This window comes from Macaca fascicularis, chromosome 17, assembly GCF_037993035.2.
Source record: "Macaca fascicularis isolate 582-1 chromosome 17, T2T-MFA8v1.1".
Taxonomy (NCBI): Eukaryota; Metazoa; Chordata; class Mammalia; order Primates; family Cercopithecidae; genus Macaca; species Macaca fascicularis.
Window position 1 is genome coordinate 66,709,652 of NC_088391.1, and position 22,337 is coordinate 66,731,988.

The following is a 22,337-nucleotide window of genomic DNA, read 5'->3' on the forward strand; positions in this document are numbered from 1 at the left end:
TGCACTATTCACAGTAGCAAAGACTTGGGATCAACCTAAATGACCATCAATGGTAGACTGGAAAAAGAAAATGTGGTACATATGTAGCATAGAATACTATGCAGTCATAAAAAAGAATAAGATCGTGTCCTTTGCAGGGACATAAGTGGAGCTGGAGGCCATTATCCTTAGCAAACTAATGCAAGAAAAGAAAACCAAATACCATATATTCTCACATATAAGTGGGAGCTAAATGATGAGAACACATGGACACAGAGGAGAACAACAGGCACCGAGGCCTGCATGAGAGTGCAGGATGGGAGGAGGGAGAGGATCAGGAAAAATAACAAATGGGTGCTAGGTTTAGTACTGGCTGATGAAATAATCTGTACAACAAACCCCCATGACGTGAATTTACCTGTATAACATACCTGCACATGTACCCCTGAACTTACAAGTTAAAAAAAGAACAAAAACCCCACAAAAACACACTAAAAAAAATGACATTTTTCAAGGTTGTATATTAATTTTAGTCATTTTTTGTAATGTCTATTTTACTGGAACTTCTATGGATCACCACCTGTAGTTTGACAGTTTGAGGTTATCCAATATGAATAAACTGAAGATTGTGCATTGCTGTCTTCAAGATAACAAATACTTGATGGTGAATATCTGAATGTCTTAACACCGTCATGTAAATGGCATGTAAATAAGTTCATTATGGTAGAGTTATTTATAATGTATTCTTTGGAAATTTTCTTGAGTCTCCTTGTCTGCCTGCATCTCTTCCATTCCCAATTAAAGGTCAGTGTCACCCAGAAAGAAAACTTAACAATTTCGGGTCAACATTGTAGTTGTTTCCAATACTCTCTTGATGTGCACTGCATATGAAGAAACTGCTATTTTATTTCTAGCCATAATCTCTTAGTCATAACGTTGGCACAAGTTTAAGAACACTTCCTGGAGTTCCAAAACCTGCCTGCTTTTAAATCTAAGATGAACATTTACTTGCCAAGTTTCAGCCTTGAGGGCAACTTTTTTTTAAATGTTAATGAATTAGAATTGCTAAAGCAACACTGTAATTAACTTGTAAAGGTAAAAATAATTGTTTCAGTATTCAAGTAGGATTATATCATACATGACAGTTTCGTTCAGTTCAGATAAACTTGGAATGTCTCCCCTAGGTACCTTTTGTTATGTAGAAATTGGAAAGGGAAGAGCAAATAAAGTTGACAGGAAATAGAATCCAAGGTGTAAAACTGGTATGAAGGTACTGGTCACCCACTTTATTTTAGGCCCATGACTGCTTCTCATCCTAAAAAGACTTATTGAACCCCTACTATGTGTCAGACACTGTTTCAGGAACTTGGGACACAGCTATAAACAAGGCAGAGTCACAGCTGTGAAAGAGACAGAATATTTCTCCCTCATGGGGCTGACATGCCGTGGAGTAGGGGGTTGCAGGGAGCACAGCCTTGTCGACCAGAAGCACTATGCTCTAAAGCAACAGATCCATGTGCTGGTTCCCGTGGAGAGTGCAGGAGAAGTGCCAGAGGTGATGAAATGGCATATCAGCTCCAGGTGCCAAAAATTACAGTGAAAAAATATATAATACCTTATCAGTTACCAATAGTTACATTGAAAAAAAAATGTGAATAAAGAATGATTGAGTGTTTGTATGAGAAACATTTTAGACAAGGGCTCATGGACATCTTTCTGAGTCAACATTTGATCAGGAGCCTGGATTGGGCCCTGGTGGGGTGGGTGGGAGGTTTCCAGACAGAGGAACAAAGAGGGAATCAGCAAGGAGAGTCCTGAGGGTCTGAACAGAATGAGAAGTAGTCAAGTGAGGCTGTTAAAGCATCATGGGCTTTGTTGGGTAGGCTACATTTTACTTAAAGTATTGGGGGCTTTTGAGAAAAATCTGTTGTTAGGTCGTTGGTTGCCTGTGATGAAGGATGCACATATTTGTGTTGAAGTACTAAAAACGTTGAATTGTACACAAATGGGTGAATTATATGGTATGTGAGTTTTATCTAAAAACTGTTAAGAATAATACAAAATTAGCGGTTGCTATGTGAAAAATAAACTGAAAGAAATCAAGAAGATGAAGGAAAGCCAGTTGAACAATTTCATTGGTTATAATGGGTAATCGTATGTGTCAACTTGACTGGACCATAGGGTGCCCAGATATATTTGTTCAGTCATTATTCTGGGTGTGTTTGTGGGGCTGTTATTGTATGAGGTTAGTAATCTGAGTAAAGCAGATTGCTGTCCCTACTGTGAATGGGCCTCATCTAGTCATGGAAGGCCGGACTAGAAAAAAAGGCGAACCCTCCTGCTAGCAATAGAGAACTCTTCTGTCTGACTGCTGGAGTTTGAACTGAAACATTAGCTCTTAAGTGTAGAGCCTGCTGCTTTTCAGACAGGAACTCATATCATTCCATTAGCTCTCCTGGTTCTTAGAGGAGGCTTGCAGCCTTAGAGAGTAAACTATACCATCAGCTCATCAGCTGTCTGCAGATTTTGGGACTTCTCTGCTTCCGTGATTCTTTATAATAAAATCTCTTTCAATATACATCCTGTTGATCCTCTTTCTCCAGAGAACCAGACAAAGACAGTAGTCCAGGCAGGAGGGAATGGTAGCAACAAGGGTCTCTCTATGTGTTACTGAGAAGAGGTCAAATTTTCCATATGTTTTGATGGAAGAGTGTATAGGAGTTGCTAATGAATTGAGAGGGAATTGAGGGGCTTTTGCACCAGTAGTTTATTGAGTTAATAAATATGAGACAGAAGGTTGGTGGGGGAAGGGGAAAATCAAGAGAGAATCTGTAGAGGATGAAGCAAGTTGCAGAAGATCACTAATTGGTAAATATATATATAAAAAGAGTGATGTAGATTTTAAATGTTGTTCCCTGGCAGCATCATGGAAAAGATGGTAAAAGGGATAGTTTGTGATTTTTAAGAAATCGGGTAATCACTAGAAGCCAGCCTTGTACACCAGAAACAAAATGCTCTAAAGCAACAGATCAATGGACCTGTCCCCATGGAGAGTGTGGGAGACCCTCTAGAGGTGGTGGAATGGCCCATGGGTGGGTTTTGTTCATCTTGTACAGTTTTTGTTTTTAAAATTTGAGCCAACATGTATTTATACTGAGATTTTTGATGCAATCCTTGCATTTGGCTTGTATTGATGGATCTGCCAACAATGGCCTGCATTCCCCTAAAGTGACCATTATATGGGATGTCCTATAGACAGGAGTTTCTGGCTTCCTTGGTCTCTTGTCATCTCCCTGACATTATGTTCATTTTATTTATTTATATTTTATTCATTTTTATTACCAGTGTTCTCCCTTTAAGCATCTTTTTTAGATTCCTGCAAGGTACCTGTCGTCATGGCCTCAGTATTGTCAAGATGAGAAAAAGTGGACCAGATAATATTTTCTGTAGGTGAAATCTTAAATAGTTGAATAAACATGCTCAATTTCAAGAAGCCAAAGTATTTAAATCCATGTAAACTTCAAGTGAGGTTTCTGGTAGTTGGCCTTAGGACTTTGTGCTTGCCCTGTTTACATTAAAAAAAAAAAAGATGGGGTGAAAACCTTGCAAACATACTTAGTCCAGTTTGCACATGTTGAAGCAAAAAAGTGTAGCTAGTGTCTTAGATATGAAAATCTAGACTAAAAAATGATCTGGATGGGCCTAAGTCTCCAAAAGAATATTTATGAGGGATAAATTTCAATGATATTTTAGTTGGAAAAAAAATCAGTCATGTGAGTTGGTTTTATATTGTCGCCAAACTTAATCATGCATTTTAAGCCTTTATCCATGGCACCTCACTGACACCATCACAGGGTTTACAATTCAGATTCTTCTCTATATCCAACTTACTTTTCTTCTAAATTTGACTAGCCCATGGTTCATTAAAGCTCACAGGTCATCTTCCTGTGAACAGTGATGTTGGTGTCACCAGGCTATTGCTGCCACACATGATCTCAGCTGATGGCCTAATACAGATGCTACAATGAAAAGCACCCATAGCCTGTAACAAGAGAAGTTAGGGGAATTCTGTCCACTTACTGTATGCTAGAAACTGCCAATCACATTTTATCTCTTTTTCCTCACTAAACTCTCACAATTACAGTGTTACTCACACGAGATGAGCATTATCAGTGAGCCTTCGAGTAATGTTTAGCCACACCTGGCATCCAGTATTTGAGTTACAGGTGCTTCATTCCAGGGAGGAGGACATAACCCACAGGTACATGTCTTGAAGGTGGCATGGCAGTTGTGGTAGGTGGAATAATGGCCCCCAAGGATGTTCATGTTGTAATCCATGGAAATAGTGAATATGTTACAAGGCAAGGAAGAATTAGGTTGCAGATGGGATTGTGGTTGCTAATCAGTTGATCCTGAGATGAGGAGCGTAGCCTGCGTGATCCAGGTGGGCTCTGTGTAATTCCAAGCATACCTGTAAGAGGAAGAGGGAACGAGGAGAGAGAGGACCGGACAGATGGCTGAGTGAGGGAGCCTCATGTATAGGGACCAACTAGGAGAGCTGGGTGGGCACCTTGAGTTGCATCTCTGAGTATTTACCTATATATTGTAGTCACAAAATGTAGGTGTTACTTGGCAGATTACATGAGGCTGCTGACTTTGAAGATGGAGGAACAGGGGTTATGAGCCAAGGAATGCAGGTGGCTTCTGGAAGCTGGAAAATGCGAGGAACTGGATTCTCTCCTAAAAGGTGTAGCAGAAGGAACATAGTCCCAAGGGCACCTTGATTTTAAGTCAGTCAGACTGATTTTGGACTTCTGACCTCCAGAACTGTAAGATAATAAAATTGCGTTGTTTTAAACAACTGAATGGTGGCAATTTGTTGTGGCAATAATAGGAGACTAATACAGTGGTTAAGAGCACAGATTCAGTAATCTAACTGCTGGATTTGAATCCCAGCTCCACAACATAGTGTGTGACCTTGGGCAAGTCACATAACCCCTTACACCTCAGTTTCCTCATGTGTGGAGTGGGAATGATAATAAGACTTCACAGCGTTTTTTGGTAAGAATTTGAATAAGATAATTAGCATAAAGTGGTTCAGTATGTTACCTGGCATATCATAAGAACTCAGTAAATATTAGCTTAGGAAAATTGGCTATTAAGGGGAGGGTCGGTTGGGAATAACTGGAAAATGTCACATGAGGGACAATGGATGTTGAGGAAACAAGGGGGATCTAAAGAGAAGATGTGAGGTTGGAGTATGAGGCAAGAGAATTGTCTAAGTAGGCAAGGGGCTGTCACGGGAGGAAGATGAGATTTAGTTTGCATTACTAGGTGGGCAGATTTAGGATCAGTGTTTTACAGTTACAGTGAGGGAGTCTTTAGACTTTCTTTTTTCTTTCTTTCTTTTTTTTTTTGAGGCAGGGTCTGGTTCTGTCATCCAGGCTGGAGAGCAGTGGCATGATCTTGGCTCATTGCAACCTCCTCCTCCTCCTGGGCTCCAAGTGATCCTCCCATCTCAGCCTCCGGAGTAGCTGGGACTACAGGCACTGGCCTGCTGCTAATTTTTTAAGGTTTTTGTAGAGATGAGGTCTCACTATATTGCCCAGGCTGGTCTGGAACTCCTGGGCTCAAGCAATACTCCTGCCTAAGCCTCCCAAAAGTGCTGGATTAAAAGTGAATCAGCCTCATAAAGCAGTGAGTCCCTGGGGCTGGAAATTCTTAAACAAAAGGTGATGATCTAGACTCATTATCTATGTAAGTGATGCTAAAGATCATTGGGAAAGGTTGCACTAAAGGTGCCCCAATTTCTAGCCGGCTTTACAGTTTTACCGTGTAGTGTTCCTTGTTAAATACATGTTAGTGCTTCATAAAATATGCATTTTAGTGTCACAGTGACATTTTTTCTTAATTACTTATTTGTTTTGCTTTGGAACATGGATAACTTGAGAATGGAACTTAAGCATCTATTTCAGCACTTTGGGAGAAAAGAGTCGGTGAGTTTTAGAATTATCTCATTTTTGATGTAAAGTTTAATTTGATGAATCATGTGCAAGACTGTCACTTAATTCATACTGCAGTTTGCCACAGCCTGTTATTGCTTTATGTAGTTAATTGTAACCCAAGTGGCTGAAGCATTTCAACTAGCCTTTACCAGAATGCTCAGCCCTCCCTGACCTGATGCTGCCCTAACTTGCCAGCTCAGCTCTGCCTCGTTGGTTTGGCTGTTGCTCCAGCTCTGCCAAATGGTGCTGGCATTGTTATCCTACATAATCCCTTGGGCCCACAGTGTCTCTTGGCAATTCCTTTAAGCTCTCCTAGTTGGTTCCTATTTTTACTTTCACATGTTACTAAACTTTACGGCTCTCCTTGTCCTTAGTTCCTTCGTTATCAGCAAATGGCTGAGCCCTCACCCCCACCTTTTTTTTTTGGAGAGAAATTTGTTCCCCAAGGAAAAATTTTAAAAAATGGCTGAGACTGACTGCTTATTTTCTTCACAAATAACTATTGAAATTGGATCTCTGAGTGTTTGCCTATATATTATAGTCATGAAATGTAGGTGTTACTTGGCAAAATACATTTATTATTAGCTATGCCATTATTAGCTATACCATAAAAAGCGATGATTATCCAAAATAATAGATTAAAAAAAAACCAGTGCTAGCACATCAAAGCACACACAACTGCTTTCTTAATAGAAACGGTATAATTAAAATGCAAAATTGGATATATTTTAGTCACCCTGCTACTTAGAAGTTGCCTTAAAACAACTGGTCACAATATAGCATAAGAATAAGATTCAAGTACTTTTGGTGATCTAATAGTAAACTCCATAATCTCTGGGTGACTTGTGTGCATACTAAATAGAAACACTGTCTTAAGTTATATTTGATGAAACATTTTCCTCACTTTAATTGCCAAAAAACTTTTGTCCACAAAAATTCAATTCACCTGGGGGATCCTTTTTTTTTTTTTCTTTTTGGAGACAGAGTCTTGCTTTATTGCCCAGGCTGGAATACAGTGGTGCGATAATGGCTCACTGCAGCCTCAAACTCCCGAGCTCAAGCTATATACTCCCACTTCAGCCTCCCAAGTAGCTAGGACTACAGGTGCGTGCCACCACACTTGGATAATAATTTTATTTTTTTGTAGAGAGACAGGGTCTGACTGTGTTGCCCAGGCTGGTCTCTAATTTCTGGTCTCAAGGAATTGAGACCTGCCTTGGCCTCCCAAAGTGCTGGGATTAGAGGCGTGAGCCACCACTGACCAGGGATTTTCTTAAAATGCGGAGTGTGGTTCAGTAGGTCTGGGGTGTAGCTAGAGATTCTGAAGTTTTAGCAGGCTCCCAGGTGACCCTGATGCTGATGGTCTGTGGCCACGCTTTGTGTAGCAAGTGACTGGGTCAGTGGTCCTCCATTTTGACCGTGCATCAGCTGCATCTGAGGGCTGTGTGACTCCCTCTCATGACTTTGACTGGGGTCCCATGTCTATAAATCATAATGCTAAGATATGGACTTAGCTGAATTTCTCTGCTTCAGTAACAGTTATCTCTTGATTGCTGGTACATACTTGCTAACATTTTTGGCATTGTCAATTTCAGGGTTAGAGGAGGCAGGGACTTTGCCAGATTATAAATAGGAAAGGAGTTGAGGTCACCAAGTATCTTGGCTTAAGGGTAAATTGATCAGCATCATTATGTACTATGTACTCAGCTCTTTTTTTTTTTTTTTTTTTTTGAGATGGAGTCTCTCTCTGTCGCCCAGGCTGGAGTGCAGTGGCGCAACCTTGGCCCACTGCAAGCTCTGCCTCCCAGGTTCACACCATTCTCCTGCCTCAGCCTCCCGAGTAGCTGGAACTACAGGCGTCTGCCACCACGCCCGGCTAATTTTTTGTATTTTTAGTAGAGACGGGTTTCACCGTGTTAGCCAGGATGGTCTTGATCTCCTGACCTTATGAGCTGCCCGCCTCAGCCTCCTGAAGTGCAGGGATTACAGGCATGAGCCACTGTGCCAGGCCAGCTCTTTTTTTTAATTGAAAACTTGTTTAAAGTAGGCAAGAACCCTTTCTGGGAATACCAGACCAAAGTAATCATGACAAGAGTACTTGGTTAAGTGACAGGGAACACTTCCAGGGGGTGTCATTCTGGGAGCCTTGGTTTAAGCTTCGTAAGGCCTTTAGGTCATAGCGCTGAGAAGTAATTCACTCATTTTCAGAATTAGTTAGGATTTGGATCTTATTTAGGACTTTTGTAATAAATCCTTTTATTAACCTTGTCTCTATTTTTACACTGTTTATAAAAGTGTCTTTTCACTTTTACTTATGATGATAACTCTTAACCCTGTGCACTCAGGAAGTTTTTGCAGAAGTGGGTCTAACTGGCTTGATCTTATGAGTAGACATTTCTGTATTGTCACATTAAGGTTCCCTGATGCAGAGTATTCCCTGTATGTGTTGGAGGTTGTCATGCTTGAAATTTTATCAAATATATATTTTTTGATCAAGTAAAAATGAAAGTGACTTTGGGAAGGGTAAGAGCCTAGGGGGGTGTAGTACATTTTCATGAGGATTTACATTTTACATAATGAAATGATTCAATGTATGAGAGAAATCTGGTGCATAATGGCATTTATGTAAATTAGACTATCTCTCTGTGTGTATGTGTGTGTGTGTGTATATATATATGCAACAGCACTTGTTAAAGAACATTTTATTTTATTTTATTTTATTTTATTTTATTTTATTTTATTTTATTTTTTGACAGAGTCTCCCTCTGTCACCCAGGCTGGAGTGCAATGGCGTGATCTTGGCTCACTGCAACCTCTGCCTCCCAAGTTCAAGCGATTCTCCTGCCTCAGCCTCCTGAGTAGCTGGGATTACAGGCACCTGCCATTATGCCCGGCTAATTTTTGTAGTTTTAGTAGAGACAGGGTTTCACCATGTTAGTCAGGCTGGTCTCGAACTCCTGACTTCAGGTGATCTGCCCGCCTCAGACTTCCAAAGTGCTGGGATTACAGACACGAGCCACTGCGCCTGGCCAAAGAACATTTAAAAAAATTTATATTCATGGGGGCACAAGTGCAATTTTGCTACCTTGATATATTGTATTGTGGTGAAGTAAGGGCCTTCAGTGCATTCATCCCTGGAACATTGCACATTGTATCCACCAAGCAACCTCCCATCATCTACCCCCTTCCCATCCCCACAATGCTCTGAGTCCCCGTTTTCCATCATTCACACTCTACTTCCATGTGTATACATTATTTGGCTCCCACTTATGAGAACACGTAGTATTTGTCTTTCTGCATCTGAGTTGTTTCGCTTAAGATAATGGCCTCCAGTTCCATTCGTGTTGGTGTGAAAGACATGATTTCATTTTTTAATGGCTGAATAGTATTCCATTGTGGATGTATACCACATTTTATTTATCCAGTCCTCCACTGATGGACACTTAGGTTGATTCCGTATCTTTGCTATTGTGAATAGTGCTGCAGAAAACATACAAGTGCAGGCATCTCTTTGATATACTGATTTCTTTTTCTCTGGGTAGATGTGAAGTAGTGGGATTGCTGGATCATATGGTAGTTCTATTTTTTAGTTCTTTGACAGATCTCCACACTGTTTTCCATAGAGACTGCACTAATTTACATTCCCACCGGCAGTGTATAAGCATTCCCGTTTCTCTGCATTTTCTCCAACATCTGTCATTTTCTGTCTTTTTAATAATAGTCATTCTGATTGGTGTAAAATGATATAGTGTTTTTAATTTGCATTTCTCTGATTGTAATGTTGAACACTTTTTCATGTTTTTGTTGGCCATTTGTCTTCTATTGAAAAAGGTTTATTTATATCCTTGGCTCACTTTTTAATGGGTTTAGTTGGATTTTTGTTGTCTCTTATAAATTCTGGATTTCAGTCTGCTCTTGGATGTATATAATTTGCAAATATTTTCTCCCATTCCACAGGTGACCTTTTCACTTTGTTGATTATTTCTTTTGCTGTGTAGAAGCCTTTTAGTTTAAGTACCATTTGTCTATTCTTGTTTTTATTGCCTGTGCTTTTGAGGTCTCAATCATAAATTCTTTGCCTAGACTAGTGGTATGATTTGGCTGTGTCCTCACCCAAATCTCATCTTGAATTGTAGTTCCCATAATCCCCAGGTGTCATGGGAAGGCCCTGGTGGGAGGTAATTGAATCATGGGGGTGGTTTCTGCCATGTTATTCTTGTGCTAGTGAGTGAGTTCTCACAAGATATGATGGTTTTATAAGGGGCTCTTCCCTGTTCGCTCAGCACTTCTCCTTCCTCCTGCCATGTGAAGAAGGAGGTGTTTGCTTCCCTTTCCACCATGATTGTAAGTTTCCTGAGGCCTCTCCAGTTCTGTGGAACTGTGAGTCAATTAAACCTCTTTTCTTATAGATTACCCAGTCGTGGGTAGTTCTTTATAGCAGCATGAGAATGAACTAATACAACTAGACATTTACATTTTTAAACACATTAGAGAAGTCATCTTTAAAAAATAATTTGAGACAGGTACACTAAAATCCCAGACTTCAGCACTATATAGTTCACCTGTGTAACCAAAAACCACTGACATTAAAAAATTAAAAAATAATTTGAGGTGAAATTCACATAACATAAAGTATTAAAACCATGAAAAACCATTTTAAAGTACACAATTTAGTAGCATCTATTACATTCACAATGTTGTGAATGTAATTTCTAGTATTTCAAGTATTTCTAGTATTTCAAAGTAAAACCTCTTAACATTAAGTGGTTTCTCCCCATTTCCTCCTCCTTTCAGCTTCTGGCGACAACCAACCTGCATTTTGTCTCTGAATTTATCCATTCTGGATATTTTATGCAAATGGAATATGTGACTTTTGTTTACTGACTTCTTTCACTTACCATAATGTTTTGTAGCACATATCAGCACTTCATTCCTTTTTATGGCTGAATACTATTCCATTGTATGGATAGACCACAACATGTTTATCCATTTACCTCTTAGCAGACATCAGAACTGTTTGTACCTTTTGATATGTACATGTACATGCATGTACATGTAATATACTTATTTGGGAATCTTTTAAATTATTTAGGATATATATAGGATATATACTTGAGGGAAGGCATCTTTTTAATAGAGGGAAATGGGAGTGGGTGGGAACGTGGGATGAGAAGGAAAATAATTGAGTGGGAATGTGGGATGAGGAGGAAAATAATAAAAATAACAAAATAAAATGAGAGAGCCCTTATATTGACTGATAAGAGCTTGCTTAAATAGGAATGCTGAATTCAACCTTGGATCCTGACATTTCTTCCCAAGCACTTACATTACTGATAAAAGAGCAAGAACATGTGCTATAATGACATGAAAATATGTTACTGGATAAATGCTTTTGGAAGGAAAATGGGTTGAAAGGCTCCGAAAGGTGAGGTGTTAACAAAGACCTGTCTTACCCTTGGCACCAGTGTGAGAATATTCATATTGGCCTTATGCTATTCTCATAACACTCTTTTCAGGATTTATAATGGAAATAGAGAAGAATTAAGATTCCAGTGAAGTGTATAATTGTGTTTGTTTCAAACTCAAAATATTGGGTGGAGATGGAATGTAACCCTACATTTGAGGTCAAGAGAATAAGAACGAGTGCTGCTTCTCTCCCCACCTTTTCCCTCAAGGGATGTGGCATTCTAACACTGGAGGGTCAGGGGAGTGGTAGCTTTGGGAGGACTGATAAGAGGCTTGAGTAGGAAACAGACTCACAGAGTGAAAGACCAAGGAGGTCTTTCAGATTCTGGGTGGTCCCTCACCCTGTTGCCAGCAGCTGATCTTCACCGTCGCTTATTATTTACTCATGAGTCTTCTGGAGTTTTTGCTCACGAAATATCCACTTTATTTGATTTTCAAATTGTTTGGGTAGTTTTTCTTATGGCATCATCTGCCTCTCTATTCCTGAGAGGATTCTCTCTTGTTGTTTTCTTTCCCTTCTTTTCATAATGCTATTCTCTTCCCTTGTTTTCCGTAATGCTATTCTCTTCTGCTTTTCTTCTGATTTATCTGGATGCCAGATATTTTTCTCTCTTGACTCCTCTTTCTTTAACTGTCCTTTAAATGCTGGTGGTTGATTGTGAATCCTTCTTTCTCTTTGCTTTCAGGGCAAGGAGGGCGCATTGACATCCCTAATTTCAACTACTACCAATGTGTGCTAGACTCCCAAACCATATTTTAAAATCAAATATTTCTCATGGGCTGCAAACCTAACTTACTACTAGCTGGGCATCTGAAACTCAACATTTCTAAATGTTTATTTTTCTATTCTAAATTTTTGACTGGTCTGTATTCTTTATTATTAAAAGTCTTGTGGTAGTCAGCTTCCAAAATGGTCCCAATGATTCTCACTTTGTGATATTCTCTTCCTTGTACCTAGGAATTATACCCAATTAACTAAGTGATCTACTGGGGAGATTCCATTCTTCTAGTGAGGTGACCTACAGAGTATTGAAGTGATGCCTCAATTCTTCTTGTGGATTATAGTAAAATGTGAGAAGAGAAAGTGAAGGATAGGGTGACAAACATGAGAGAAATAGGAATTGCTGCTTTTGAAAATTGTCAGTCTCTTTAGTAAGTAAATGATGCTAGAATTGAGAAGTGGTTTTCAGGCATAGATTAAATTCAGAGCATTTGCAGGAAAATAAGGCCTAAAAAGGAGTTGAGGATGTGGTTGTAAAATTCTTTACGTTCTTAGATTCAAGATGGTACCTTGCAGATCTGTCCAATCAAGCAATAGGGCTTCTAAGAACCTTAAGGATATTGTCCTCCAGTCATCTCAGCAGGAGACCAAGGTAGAGAAGGGCTACTATTGAAGAGATTCATGGGTGCAACTTTTGTCTAATGGAGTGAACCCCAGTAAGATTCACAGAAGATCTGTAGCATCTTTGAGAGAATTGTATTTGCAGAAACACTGCCAGCTGAGACTGAAAGGAATAGAGAATTATTAAATGAAGAGACCCTTAATTCTCTCAATTGCTATGGGTCGGGTAAAGAAGTAGATTGAAAAACCCACATAGCCACAAAGAGAGGCTACTTTTCGGTGAAAAGCGAAGATGACTTTTAGGGTGGCACCAAGAATCCAGAGGGTGTAGCCAAAAACCATGAAGTATAACCTGGCCTTGAGACTTCATGAAGGAACTGCCAACCTGTATCTTGAAGGATTTCAGAATTTCTGTGGACCAGTGACTCCTGTGTGCCTTTCATTTCTCTACTGTCTGACCTGGAGTGTCTATAGTGATTATCTTACACTTGTCACTCTACTGCATGTTGGGAGTGTGGGAGCAGGTAACTTGTCTTAGTTCACTGGCATTCAAGTTGAGAGAAACTTTACTCAAGGGCCATACTTAAGGAACTACACCTGAAGAGCCTCAGACACTTCTGTATCTGACTTAGATGATGAAATTTTGGACTTTGAGTTCGCCTTGTAAAGGGATGAAAATTTTTGGGCCTTAGTGTATTTTGCAGATGGTTGGGATGTGAATCACTGAGGTGGGTCCAGAGAGTGAAGTGTAGTAGACAGTCCCCCAGAAAGCCCCGCATGAATCTCACCTCCTGGTGTTTATGTTCTTGTGTACCTACATGGAATAGGCCTGACCTGTGTAACCAACAGGATGTTGAGGAAATGATGGAATGTGACTTCAAAAGCTACATCATAAGACAGTGCAACTTCCATCTTGCTCTCTTGGATCACAGGCTCTATCAAGCAGCCCTTTGGAGATGTCCATTTGATAAAGAACTGAGGCTTCCTATTAACAACCAGCCCTGATTTGTCAGTCACATGAGTGAGCTGCCTTGGAAACAGCTCCTCCAAGCTCCAGGAAAGCCTTGGGATGACTGTAGTCATGGCTGACATCTCAATTACAACCTAATGAGAGGTCTCCCAATTTGGAACTATTCAGCTAAGACCACTCCTGAATTACCTTCAGAAACCATGTGAAATCATAAACACCTATTCCCTTAAGCTGCTAAATTTGGGGATAATGTATTATGCACCAATAGATAACTAGTAGGGTACTACAGTGAACAAATACAAACCTTGATTATCTTGGTAGATCTTTGTGGCTTCCCCATCCTATCTTAGTGGTAAGTACTGCTGTTCCTGATCATAAAACTCTCTAAGTTACCCTAGCCCACTCCACCCCACACCTATTATGACTGCTTTATAATTGATTCAAGGATAAGGGGTGTAAGGGAGATTGGAGACAATATGAAAATCTTAAAGCCATGTATCTGTTCTTGCCTGCCTCTCAGAGGGCCAGTTTTAGAACCATTAATTTGTAGTGTTTGTCTTTATCCACAGTCATAGAAAAATAGAAAGCCTTGGGATGACTGTAATCATGGCTTTATTCACAGTCATAGAAAAATTTAAAGCTAAAAGGAGCCATTAGATACATCTAGGGTTCATTGTTTTCGTGTGTGTGTGTGTGTGTGTGTGTGTGTGTGTGTGTGTGTGTGTGTGTTGGTTTGTCTTTGAGAAGCCACTTTTGGTCCTGAAAGTACAGGGTTTACAGATGTTTAGAGCAGGATTTTGACATGAAGTATTTTATGGAAGTTGGGTAATGAAATATTTGTGTGATGGGTTGGGCCAGGGAGGTTGGGCTTCCCTTCTCTTGCAGAGAAAAATGATTGCCCTTGATAATGGGTTACAGATTCACAAACTGCTCAGTTCGGGGTGAGGAAAATGGGGCCAGAAATGTTAACTCTCTTTCCAAAGCCACACAGTTGTTTAGGGACAAAGCTAACTTGGAGTTCTGGCTACTGGTCCAATTAGATAAGATTTGTTTTAATTTGTCCTTTATTTTCCCTTTTATTTTTGCTAATTTCAAGTGAAAATGATTTCATTAAATGAGAAGTAAATACTTCCCTTTTAATGTGTTGAGCTGGGTGTGGCTTCTTGAAGTTTTAACTGACAAGAAAATTTTATTTTATGATTTTATATATACTCTTAGGGACCTCTTTGCCTGGATCCTTTGAAATTGCAAGGAATAAATTACCAGTGCGCTCAAGTCCAGTAGGAATGACTGAGACTACATTACCGATCTTAGTACAACCTGGTCCTGCTGCATAGGCCATGTGTGACTTTGTTTATAAAGCTATTCTGTGTTAAACTTGAGCATCATTGAACGATTTAAAATACATTCTGCTTTTTTGGTTAAAATGAAGGCTTTATTTAAGACTAGAATTTAACCATATTAATTTGTATCTTCTCTTGAACTTTGTCTTCAGTTAAGTAGAGTCACTTTAGATATCAAGTGCTTTCTCTCTACTTTGGTGGTTTTTGAGGAGAGTTTGGCTTTATTTATCTATCCTTATCAACCTGTACCTGTTTGTCAACCAGATGAATGCTACTATGTTTGTATAAAATATGTGAAGAATTGTTTTGGGTCTCATTTGACTAAGTTTACTTTTAGTTTAACCTTATTTTAATATTGTATGTAATACTTTAAACGTTCAGAACCAAATTGGTTGAATTGGTGTGAAGACTTCTAATGGTTTGTTTTTCCTTTATTGATATGAGACTTACGTCCTGTGTGTATTAGTTCATTTTCACACTGCTATAAAGAACTGCCTGAGACTGGGTAATTTACAAAGCAAAGAGATTTAATTGACTCACAGATCTGCATGGCTGACTGGAAAGGCCTCAGGAAGCTTATAGTCGTGGCAAAAGGGGAGACAGACACGTCTTACATGGTGGCAGGTGAGAGAGAGAGAGAGTGAAGGGAGAAGAGCCCCTTATAAAACCACCAGATCTCCTGAGAACTCACTATCTCGAGGACAGCATGGGGGAAACTGCCCCCATGATCCAATCACCTCCCTCCCTTGGCCTGCGGGGATTACAGGTCCCTTCATTGACATGTGAGGATTACAATTTGAGATGAGATTTGGGTGGGGACACAGAGCCAAACCATATCATTATGGAACTGGGGGTATTGGTACATCCAACCATCTTTTCTTGCCTGCTTCTCAGAGGGTCAATTTTAAAACTATTTGTATCACTTGATAATTACAGGTAGTATACTTTTTGGAAACTGTGAGCCTAACAAAATTATCACTTTTTGCTCCTCTTGGAATTTTGCCAATAAATTATGTCTCCTTTTTCCTTAATAAGTCAAACAAAAAACAAAATAAACACCTTTCGTTGAGCTATTCAACTTTTGACTTGCAAGTTTCTTTACTCTTTGACTTCATCTTATTTAAAATGATTCATGGATTTCATCTTTCAGCTAGATAGTTCTCACTGCCTTCTATAGTAGATTGGAATGGCCTCCTGCCTGTACAAATGGTGGCTTTTTAGAATGTCTCTTTCCCTAGTAATGAGTGTTGCTTTTCTCTTGCCACACCTTTCCTTGTGCTTTCCCGAAATCCCCTTACTCTCCAAGAACCCAAGCTGTAGAATTTAGCCACTTTATCTTAGGAAAACAGCAATTGCCTTTCTCCAAGTGGCAGACTATCTTCTGGTCTGTGAAAGTCACCTCTTAGGGAGGGAGGCGAGGTTTCAAGGAGGCTCACACCACAGAGGTAGCATTGCCAGCTGCCTCAGTGGACAGATGTGTGTTGGCATGTTGGGAGGCCACCCCTTTACCTGAGAACCATAACAAAGTGAATATGGAGAGCCCGCCTGGGATCGTCACAAGCTCAACCCCATGAAGTGTTTTCTTTTCTTTTCTTTTCTTTTTTTTAAGAGTAGTAGAGATGAAGCCTAAATTAATTCTGGTAACCAAATGTATGTTTCTGAAAGGTAGCTGGCTTTAAAATAGCATATATTGTAATCCGTGTTTGTGCAGCAGTTTACATTAACGAAAAGCACTGGTTTGTGAATGGAGGATTTGGGTTTTGAAATTAGATATGAGGGCAACCTTGGAGGGAGGGGATAGGCTTTAATTTTTTTTTGGAGGCAGCCCTTGAGGCAGGTGCAGGGAGTGAGTAATGTGCCACACAAACTATGCAATTTAGCCAATGAACGCTAGGTTTCTCCTCAGTCCTATAGTATGGTTTCCCTGCCTGTCAAGAGCCAGCTCAACAACCAAACCCAGATTCCAGGTGTGGTATTCCACAGTCATTCTGTAATTTGTAATCATAGAAACAGAATGTTCCTCCTCTTATTTCTTCCCTGCCAACAGTTTCTGGGTGGGTGAATGTCAGTAGCTGGAGTTATTTTTAAAGAGGAGAGGTGAGGCTTGCCGTGCAAAGCTGGGAAGAGGGCGTTTGTTTGCAGAGCAGAGCTGACATCAAAGTGTAGATTACTGCTCAGTGGCTAGGCACTTGTCCTGTAACAGGTAATGTTTAACGTGCCAGTCTCAAAGATCACAGAAACAGTGTATGCCCGGGCATAAGATAGCACAACCGTGTATGCTCTGGAGGACTGAAAGGCTGTACAAGCCCTATGTATTTTTTTTCAAATATACATATGCATGGGTCTTGCTACCGCCTCTTTTGCCGACTATAATTGGACTTTGAAGCTTCGAAGTTATAGCATAAAAATTTGTAACCTTTGTCTGAGAGAGAGCTCAGCTAAGCAATCACTTTCCACTTCTTTTCACAGGATAATATAAACGTTTTCTTGAAAGCTTGTGAACAGATTGGATTGAAAGAAGCCCAGCTTTTCCATCCTGGAGATCTACAGGATTTATCAAATCGAGTCACTGTCAAGTAAGTTTCAACAGTTTGTTATATATATATATATTTAAACTTAGGGCTTATAGCTTAAGTGAAAAGAATTGCTGAGAGTTCATGATTACAGAAAAATTCTTCCTCTCTCTGTTTTCCTCTGTTCTTATTCTAAAAGAGACTGTTTTAAAAATGGCTTAGGGACTGTGAATGTGAAGCTGTTTCTAACTCATAGCATGGTCTTACTATAAATCTCTATACCGACCAAAATGGTTGTGTTAATATTTTAATACGTGTCCAACATGGTAGTGTTTGGTTGCTAATGTTGAGGATACTTATTATACTTATAAAGTGAATTTAGGGATTATATTATAACTTGCAGAGTAATAACAATCTTTAAATTTTTAAAATATATTTTGAATTAAGACATAATTATTAGCATAAAAATTAGATAGGACAGTGATAAAAAAGAATCTCTTAATATTGTGAAGGCAGCAGTGCCTGGGACCAACATGTAATGCCAAGGACCCTGCCAGCTGTGGCTGACTTTTAAAAATGAGCTGTTTTCCACGATTTCAATAGTGTGGATGAGAAAGTGAAAGTGGGGGTGAGAACATGTATGCCAGTATCTTGTTAGATTTTAGGTAGAAAATGTTGTTTGTGTGGGAGTATACAGTTTCAGGAAATCTGGTTTTAAGCTCTTATGATATTTATTTATATTTCCTGTAAATCTAATTTGCTTTCAGGCAATCAATAATAAACTGTGTTACCAGATAAAGCTGACAGGAAAGTTATTTAATTTATAGTAACTATCTCTTTGTCATCCTGCCTCTTAAACCTAATTAACATTTTTTTTTGCAAGGGAGAAAATAAACACCTTATTCTAGCTATAGAAATAATGAAAATGGAAAAATCGGTTTCTACCAGTTCAAAGATTTAGCTTATGTGGTTAATATCCCTGTGTAAAACCTTTAATAGTTATTTTAAAAATTGGATGACCAATTATTTTTTCTGAAGAAAAATAACCAGCTATGTAAATATCTTTGAATAGTACACATTGTCTTCTAGCAGTACATAGAACAGCCCCAAACCCAGGTAGACTTAGTTTTCTAAAGTCTAACAATATATGTTTTTAAATGAACACTGTTTTGAAGCTGCTTCTAGTTCTGTTGAATAAGCTTTTCTAAACTCCATGGTAATGAAATGTACATGGGAGGGATAAATCTGCCTGCATTTCTAACTAATCGAAAGATAGTTTAGAGATTCTAAATTTCATCACCAAAGTGAAATGTTTGCTTCTATAGTATGTAGGAGTCATGTTTACTTTCCATAAAAATTAAATATTTGGATGTATTTATTTTTCCTTATCAGCATATTTCTTCATAAGGCCTATCTGATGGGCAAAGAAACTTTAGGCTTTGAAAGTCTTTTCCTTAAGTTGTTGATGCTTGTTAAGCGTTAACGCGCTTCCCCCTAAAATCATGTACTCTGTTTTGAAAGTCTGTAGCCTATATTTGAGTAGGCTAAGGACTAGGCGAAACATGTTTGTTGGCTCCCAAGTCCAAGAGTGCTTGCCTGGAGCCTGTTTCATGAGATGTTGGGCCTAAAATGTTTCAGACAAATTAGTATCTGGGTTCAGCCTTCAGTGAAATTACTGACAAACTGAAACTGCGAGGTCACGTAGTTATAGCCGTAGTGAGAAGTATGCAGAACAACTTGTTTCAGTGGAAACCACAAGTTCGTCAAAGCAAGGAGTGCCTAAGTAGTACCTGTGAGAATGCCTGAGTGGGAACCTTGGCTTCGCTTGAGAACATTTCTCCAGATAATTCTATCTCATTGGACCAAAAAGCAAAGGGGTCAACCCCGGCTCTGCTGCAATGGAAGCACTGGAGCCTCCCAGATGAGACACAGGAAAGTGGCAAAGCAACTTCTTTAAAAATGTTGTCCAAGCTCTTATGCCCTGAGATAGCTCTTTTACTAAAAGAACCAGATTTAAAGAAAAGCAAATAATTGCTTACTAAATAGTAATGCGTTTTAGCTTTTTAAAAATATATAATGTGGAGACTCCTTTGGGTCAAAATTCTTGTCCTATCGTTATTGTGGATCAAAGGACTTGGTGTTGGTTAGATCAGTGGTTCTCAACTGGGGGCAGTTTTGGCAACCAGGGGATGTTTGGCCACGTCTGCAGACACTTCTGGTTGTCATAGCCGGGTGGGGGTGCTGCAGGCATCTAATGGATCAGGGATGCTGCTGAATACACTTTAATGCATGGGATAGCCCCCACAGCAAAGAATTTTCCTACTCCAAATATTAATAGCACTGGAGTTGAGAAACTCTGGCTTTAGATTTAGAATTTCTTGTTTATTCCCTCCCTGCCAGCAAAATAGTCATGTGGAAATGAAGGATACTGACTATGACCCCTTTGACACTCTACTAAAATATAACTTATTATATGCGGACACAATTTGTGCATTTCTGTGTTAGCGTGTTTATTGTCTGTTTAAGCGGGAAGACTCATTGTAACTTGTCTGAGAGTGTGGTAATATGTGTGAGTACTTTGAAATTATTTTGCATATCTGTATGCATTAAATTTAACAAGGTGTAGCAAATGATTTGATTATTTAAAATGCTGTATTACATTACAACTGCCCAGACCGCATCTACCAGTGCATAGACTTGTCCTTGCTGCAAACTTGATCTAATCATGATGCATACTGAGAGCAAATAGGAAAGGACAGTCGATATCCTCCGTGTTGGCAAATGTGAGGAACTTTTTTGTTAGTGGTCAGCGGTGATAGTTGCTGTATGGAGCCCAACGAGAGTTGTGTGTGTTGAAAATGAATGGCAATAGCAGAAGCAAGTAAAGAGCTGTTGTTAATGAGTAGTTTCAATAATCCAGGACTCCAACTATTTTTCAATTTTCTAGCTATCTGAAATTTACAATTTAATTCACAGTAATAACTTTTCACCAATCAGAACCAGAGTATTCTCCATATTTCTGTAAATTATCCTATTATGTGTTCTAATTTTCTAATAATTCTTTTACTTTTGTAGGAAACAGTAGTTTTAATTTTTTCAAATATGTTTGAATTATTCTATTTATTTAGGGACTACGTGTATTCAAGCATCAGGTGACACCTTTAATTTTGATATTCCTGACTTAATGGGTAGGATCCAACCTCTTTTCTTCTCGGAATGCTAATAAGCAAATTTATGATTTAGTCTCCATGAATGGTAGATTGAGATCTACCCCAGTCTGAGGCCATGAAATCAATCTTTTGTGTGGATGAAAAACTGGATCATTATTCTTAACCATTTACTAAACATCCATACTGAGCACACACTCTCCACAAAGAACACGTGGTGAAGTTCCCACAGAGCCATCTGTGCAGGCCTTCCGTAAAAAGGCTGTAGGAGATCAAGCATAATGGCCCCGCCAGCCTGCCACAGCACACTGGAGAGCTCCTCTGGCAAGTGTCATGGTCTTTGTGGAGTCATCTGGTCGTTAAGAGAGATACAGAGCAATGGCTTGTATTCGAAAGCAACTCGACAGAGTAGCCTAGAGGTCCTGTATTGGAGAACTTGAAGTTGGCAGAAAGGTAGGGTTTAACCATTAAAGGTTTTAATTTTATATGTCTAGCAATTTGACTCAGAAACTAAGTCTTGTATTTAAACCATTGCTCTATATATCAAAAATTTTAAGCTGAGAAATTGAACAGATTGTAAACATGTTTCCTCTTTCCACCCCCTTACCATTCCAATCCAGTTTTTAGCACGTCTTCAGATACATTCTGTTCATAATATCCATTACAGGGTGGCAATGACTTTGAACACTATTTGTCATGCAAGGAAATTCTTTTTTAGTATAGACTTACTCTATTACCTACAGGATTGATATTTGAAGTATAAAATATAACTTTAAGTAAACATTGATATTAAGTGAGTTTGTTTTTGTAAGTCTATTAAAATGAAAGTACAGAAATTAAAAATCTATTATCTTTACACATGATAGTTGCCAAAGGAACAGTAGTTGGAATCAAAATTAGTGTTAACATATTCCCATCAGGAAAATAAAAGAGTCTCAAAATGATATTTTAAGGATGTAACTGTTCGCTAAAGCTTCAGAAGAGTGCTTGATTTTGTGGCAGTGCTCTAAAGTCATTTCTTAGGAATCAGGTTCCCAGATGGCACTCTGTTTTAACAGTCTGCCAAATTGGGCTTGAGGTATGAAAGTGTGTATGTGTATTTAAGGTTTATTCATATAAGTAAAAATATACCTAGTTTGAATTATTTAATTTTTGCTTTTTAAAATAATTTAGACCTAGTTTTACTTTTTTTTTTTTTTTGCAAGTACATGTCTTTCAAATGAGTTTCTCAATATCTTAATCTTTTTTTTTTTTTTTTTTAAGCAAGCTTAATGATATCCAAACTTGGACCTGCAACTTGAGCATAGTGACTTCCACCTGTCAACTCATGTGACTATTTAAAAATGTACCCTTTCTGCGAACTATTAGAAGAGCATAAAACGAAAAGGAAGTTGATTGCGTTGTATATATCTCTATCCCATTCAACCATTCTCTGTTGTGAATTGCTTCCTGGAAGGGGAGGAACATTAATTCTGGGTGGCTGAGGCTCTGTTTAAGACTATCAGCAAAAATGTATGGTCAAATGTGGAAATGCTCTTTAATGACAAAGTTT

The 22,337-nt window shown here is 38.9% G+C and overlaps 1 protein-coding gene across 43 annotated transcripts in view; it reads left to right on the top strand.

The window, feature by feature from the left end:
• The window catches only part of LMO7 (LIM domain 7), a 218,602-nt gene that overhangs the window by 100,234 nt on the left and 96,031 nt on the right, over positions 1–22,337 (top strand). For 28 of the 43 annotated variants that reach the window (XM_015439347.3, XM_015439351.3, XM_015439352.3 and 25 more), the window contains exon 4: positions 17,575–17,681. In XM_015439347.3, the coding sequence (XP_015294833.3) occupies positions 17,575–17,681 (107 nt within the window). Of the gene's footprint in view, positions 1–17,216; positions 17,309–17,574; positions 17,682–22,337 lie in introns of those variants that run through there. The other 15 variants (XM_074022155.1, XM_074022156.1, XM_074022158.1 and 12 more) reach the window with 1 other exon arrangement.